Source organism: Meleagris gallopavo, chromosome 28 (genome assembly GCF_000146605.3).
Source record: "Meleagris gallopavo isolate NT-WF06-2002-E0010 breed Aviagen turkey brand Nicholas breeding stock chromosome 28, Turkey_5.1, whole genome shotgun sequence".
NCBI classification, from domain to species: Eukaryota; Metazoa; Chordata; class Aves; order Galliformes; family Phasianidae; genus Meleagris; species Meleagris gallopavo.
In genome coordinates this window covers 2,289,734-2,293,748 of record NC_015038.2, presented here as the reverse complement: position 1 = coordinate 2,293,748, position 4,015 = coordinate 2,289,734, and the positions used below count along the sequence as shown (strand labels likewise).

Here is a 4,015-nt window from a genome sequence, read left to right as displayed (position 1 = left end):
GCCGCCGGTCGCGCTGTGACACAGAATCCTTCCGCCTCCGTAGGAAAATGAGGAGCCGGGCCCAGCACCCACGCACCCACGCACACACCCACATCCACACCCACACCTACACCCACACGGTGCTCTGTGGCATGGGACGGGGTGCGGTCACCTCCTTCCCTCGCCGAACTGAGCGCAGCCCCGCGATGCGCGAAGGTTTCGCCCTCAATTAGCGGCCGAGTCATAGCGAGGGCTGTGCGGGTCCGTGCCTCCATCCCACCCTCTCTTCTTTCCCCACCCCCGTGCCCACGTGTACAGGTTTTCCTCCACCATCTCCATCACCGCCCTTCCCAGAGGCTGCGCCACCGACAGCGCGACGCAGCGGCAGCCGCCCGCCTGGAGACCCGGCCTGAGAACGCGATTGCAGAAGCACCGGAGAGATGTGAGAGATTTTTGTCATCGCAAATGTGACAAAGCAGACGGGCAGTATGATGGTATTGCTTATTTTGTATTGCTTTCACTGAAAAATATAACGGTTTTGCTATAAATACTGTAGTTTTCAAACTTTTATCTGCAAGCTACTAAATGAGTCTTAGTAAAACAGTGATTAAAACACAGTACAAAGAAATCTCACAAGGATGTGCCAATGCAGTGTTTTACATGGGATCGTTCTCCTGGTGGAAAGAAATGATTACTGAATGTTAGAAGTCTCAGTTTAAGAACTGGGAAAATGTTCTTCTGGCACTAAAAATAAAGTAAAATATTGTAGAAAGGGAGAGGGAGCTGAAAACGAAGGAAGTTTGAATTTTCTGCTTCTCGACAGAGAGTTTCTCCATTGCAAAAATCCTGGTGCTTTTAGGAATCGACTGCAGCTGCCCCTGCACACCCATCAGCTCTGTGCTCTGTGGCATGGGTTCTGCTCTTCATCTGCTGGATTTGGCTTGTAAGACCTGAAGAGGCAAAGAAGAAAGGAAAAAATCCATAGAATAAACAACAATTGAATGGGGATCACATGAACGTGTGGCAAATGTAACATCCACTGCTCAGAGCTTAAAGTGCTCTGGCTCTGGGCAGCCTGGTCTGCTGGTTGGCGACCCTGCACACAGCAGGGAGTTGAAACGAGATGATCATTGTGGTCCTTTTCAACTCAGGCCATGCTAGGATTCTGTGAAATACCCCACTGTCATTAGGAAAAAGCCAAAGGTGACCGAGGAATGAAGAGCAGAGCTCACTTACCCAGTCTTTTTACTCGCACTGCACTTCTTGATGCTCCAGGCGACAATCACAGCAGCTCCTTGGGAAGAAAACAAATGATAAACAGCAAATCCAGTGCGTAAGGTAAGTCAAGTATGTGAAACGCCCCTAATGTGTCTCTCCTAATGGTGAGAGGCAGCAAAATTCAGTACTCTGCAGCACTGTCCCCACCTAGAGGCTCCTTCTCAGCCACAGGAGTGCAACTCCCTCTTGTATCTCTGGAAAATGAGGACAAGGATCTCTAGGAGTGGTACCACTCTGAAAGGTACCATCCTCATTTATTTGCTGCTCTTACAGACAGCTTGCTGTTCATTTTGTATTTTAAAGATACTCGCTATTCCTGTACTCGATTTCTTTTGCAGCAAGAATGCTCTGAGATTCACTACCTCTCATCTCCCATGGTCTGCCAAGGCCTTGAAAACCAACGTTATCAGTGAAGGAGTCACAGGCTGTATCGTTTATGATCGACTTCTTTCATTGGCCTCCTTGGCTTCATTCACCCTCAACTGATGGAATATTCTACCCTAAGATAACCCATTGGAATGCCTGAGGTGCTGCTGCATGGCCCAACAACAGAGAAACCCAGGAACCCATCGAACTCATCACTAGGAGCTTGGAAATGAAGAAGCCAACACAGTGACCCCATATGTTTAATAGCAAATCGCAGGCATGTCGGGAAAAGATATCTTCCACGTTAAGCTGCTTACCAGTGACACAAGGGATGAGGACAAGTGCTGGATAAGAAAACAAAGAAACTGACATTAAAAAAAAAACAAAACAACAACAAAAAAAACCCACTGAGGCTCTGCAGTGGGGTGCAAGGATTGCAACCACAGAGGCCTGAAGGCACAAAGAGCCTTCCTGAGCTCTTACGCAGGATGTAGCGGTTCTCCGATGCCTTCTCTTCCAAATGAGGGGCTGAGTTTGTCACTGCTGTAGTGCCAGCTACAGAGGGAGAAGCTGAAAGAGAAACAGTCAGAAATGTTTCATTTACTGGAGATGGAATATAAACCCATACATCCACCTGCTCTTCTGCTACCAACCCACTTGAAACATGCTTCATTGGAAGGGAAAATTATGAGACTGTGCACGTTGAGCCCGTGCTGCTCTCTGGTGGAGCTGGGCACCACCTTATGAAGCACAAATCCACTACAACTGGTAAAATCCACAACATTCAATGTTTTTTTAATACAGATATTCCATACTTCCAGCCAAGTGCTGCTGGCCTCCTTTACCCTGGCACGTTGGAAGTGGAGTCCAGGCAACCCCACTTCCCCGAGTGAAACATCGGATGACGGGTATCCTTGGTGACAGTGTGTACCTGCAGGTGGAAAAGGCACATCTATGCTCCATGCACTGACACCCCCAGGATCCCCCCAGGGCAGTGGGCATCCTCACACTCACCCTTCATCACAAACCACCTCGGCTCTTGCAAGGAAGAGGTAATCTGTTCCCACAACAGTGCCGTGTTCTGGATTTGTCGGAGGACCACAAGACTGCTCTAAAGAAATGAGAGCATCCTTATGGTGTGGAGCAACAGAAAAAGAAGAACTGATGCGATTTTCGTGGTGGTGTTTCATGCTAAATGTTTAGAAAAGCAGCCATGTACCCTGTGCTGAGGCTGCAGCAGGAGGAGGAAGCTGGAGAGAAGGAAACGATGCAGAGGCACTCACTGTGACACAGCTCAGGAACTTCTGACCACGTTGAATTCTCACGGCAGGTGCTGCTGGGGAGTTCAGCCGTGCTGTTCTCGTAGCCTGGTCTGCAGTTGTAGCTCACAGTGATCCCAACAGCATAAAAATTCTTCATTTCATCTTCTTCTGACAGTTTGGCAAAAGCCACTTGGGGAGGGCTCTGGCAGCTGCCTGGCAACGAGGACAGATAAGTGTACAGCTCCAAAGCAAGAAACAACAATATTTTGCATTCAGATGGATACAAATACAGGCAACCATGTACAAGCCTTTAGGATACTGCTACACTGACAGTTTTAAGAAAGCAATGGATAATTTCTATGGTTTTAAAATGCCCACAGAGGGCTGCTTCACTCTAAAAGATTTCATATGTTTGATTGTACCTTCTTGGAGCTGCCCACAAACTGGGTGCCCACCTGCACTGCCAGCTCCACAGATAGAACCTTTGGTGTGAGCCAGCACAGCCAATTAGCCACAGACTTTCCCACATTGTTAACTCCAAATTAAGCCCTGGGCTGTGCCGGTGCTCCCCAGCTGTTTTTCTTCCCCTCCCTGCTGTGCTCCCCTGAGGTATCTGTGTTTATTAACACAGAGGCACCAGCTCCAAGGCGAGGCACAGTCAGGAAGAAGGGCAAGAAGAGGTTCCTCAGGTGAGGAAACCCTTACAGCTGTGATTGCTACAGCCATGATCGCAGTCCCAAGCAGCAAACTACTCACGGTCACAGAACTCGTGCAGGTTGGACCATAGGGAGTTACTAAGGCACGTTATTGTATCCAACCGTGATGGGATTTTCGATAAATTCTGGCGGCATCTGTACGTTACTTCGGAGCCCACAGGGAAGCTGTCCTTGTGCCGGACGTCCTCCGGGGGCTCAGCCCTGCTGAGGTTGGGCAGCGGCCCACAGTCACCTGTAAGAGAAGAAAAACGCATTCAGGAGGAGCTCCGCACCGAGGCGCGCAAAGGAGCGCGGCGCAAAGGAGCGCGGCGCAAAGGAGCGCGGCGCAAAGGAGCGCGGCGCAAAGGAGCGCGGCGCAAAGGAGCTCACCGCACACCAACGGCAGCAGCGACAGCGGGGACGGCAGCAACGGCA

At 49.9% G+C, this 4,015-nt stretch overlaps 1 protein-coding gene across 1 annotated transcript in view; it reads right to left on the bottom strand.

Moving 5' to 3' along the window:
* LOC100548828 (complement receptor type 2-like) overlaps positions 1 to 4,010 on the bottom strand; it is a gene marked incomplete at its 5' end in the record, with an annotated part of 23,447 nt that extends 19,437 nt beyond the window's left edge. Inside the window, 9 exons of the mRNA XM_031557018.1 lie at positions 874 to 929; positions 1,216 to 1,273; positions 1,941 to 1,967; positions 2,107 to 2,193; positions 2,439 to 2,554; positions 2,638 to 2,734; positions 2,907 to 3,098; positions 3,642 to 3,833; positions 3,971 to 4,010. Of these exons, the coding sequence (XP_031412878.1) occupies positions 874 to 929; positions 1,216 to 1,273; positions 1,941 to 1,967; positions 2,107 to 2,193; positions 2,439 to 2,554; positions 2,638 to 2,734; positions 2,907 to 3,098; positions 3,642 to 3,833; positions 3,971 to 4,010 (865 nt within the window). The remainder of the gene's footprint in view (positions 1 to 873; positions 930 to 1,215; positions 1,274 to 1,940; positions 1,968 to 2,106; positions 2,194 to 2,438; positions 2,555 to 2,637; positions 2,735 to 2,906; positions 3,099 to 3,641; positions 3,834 to 3,970) is intronic.
* Positions 4,011 to 4,015: the final 5 nt, after the last annotated feature.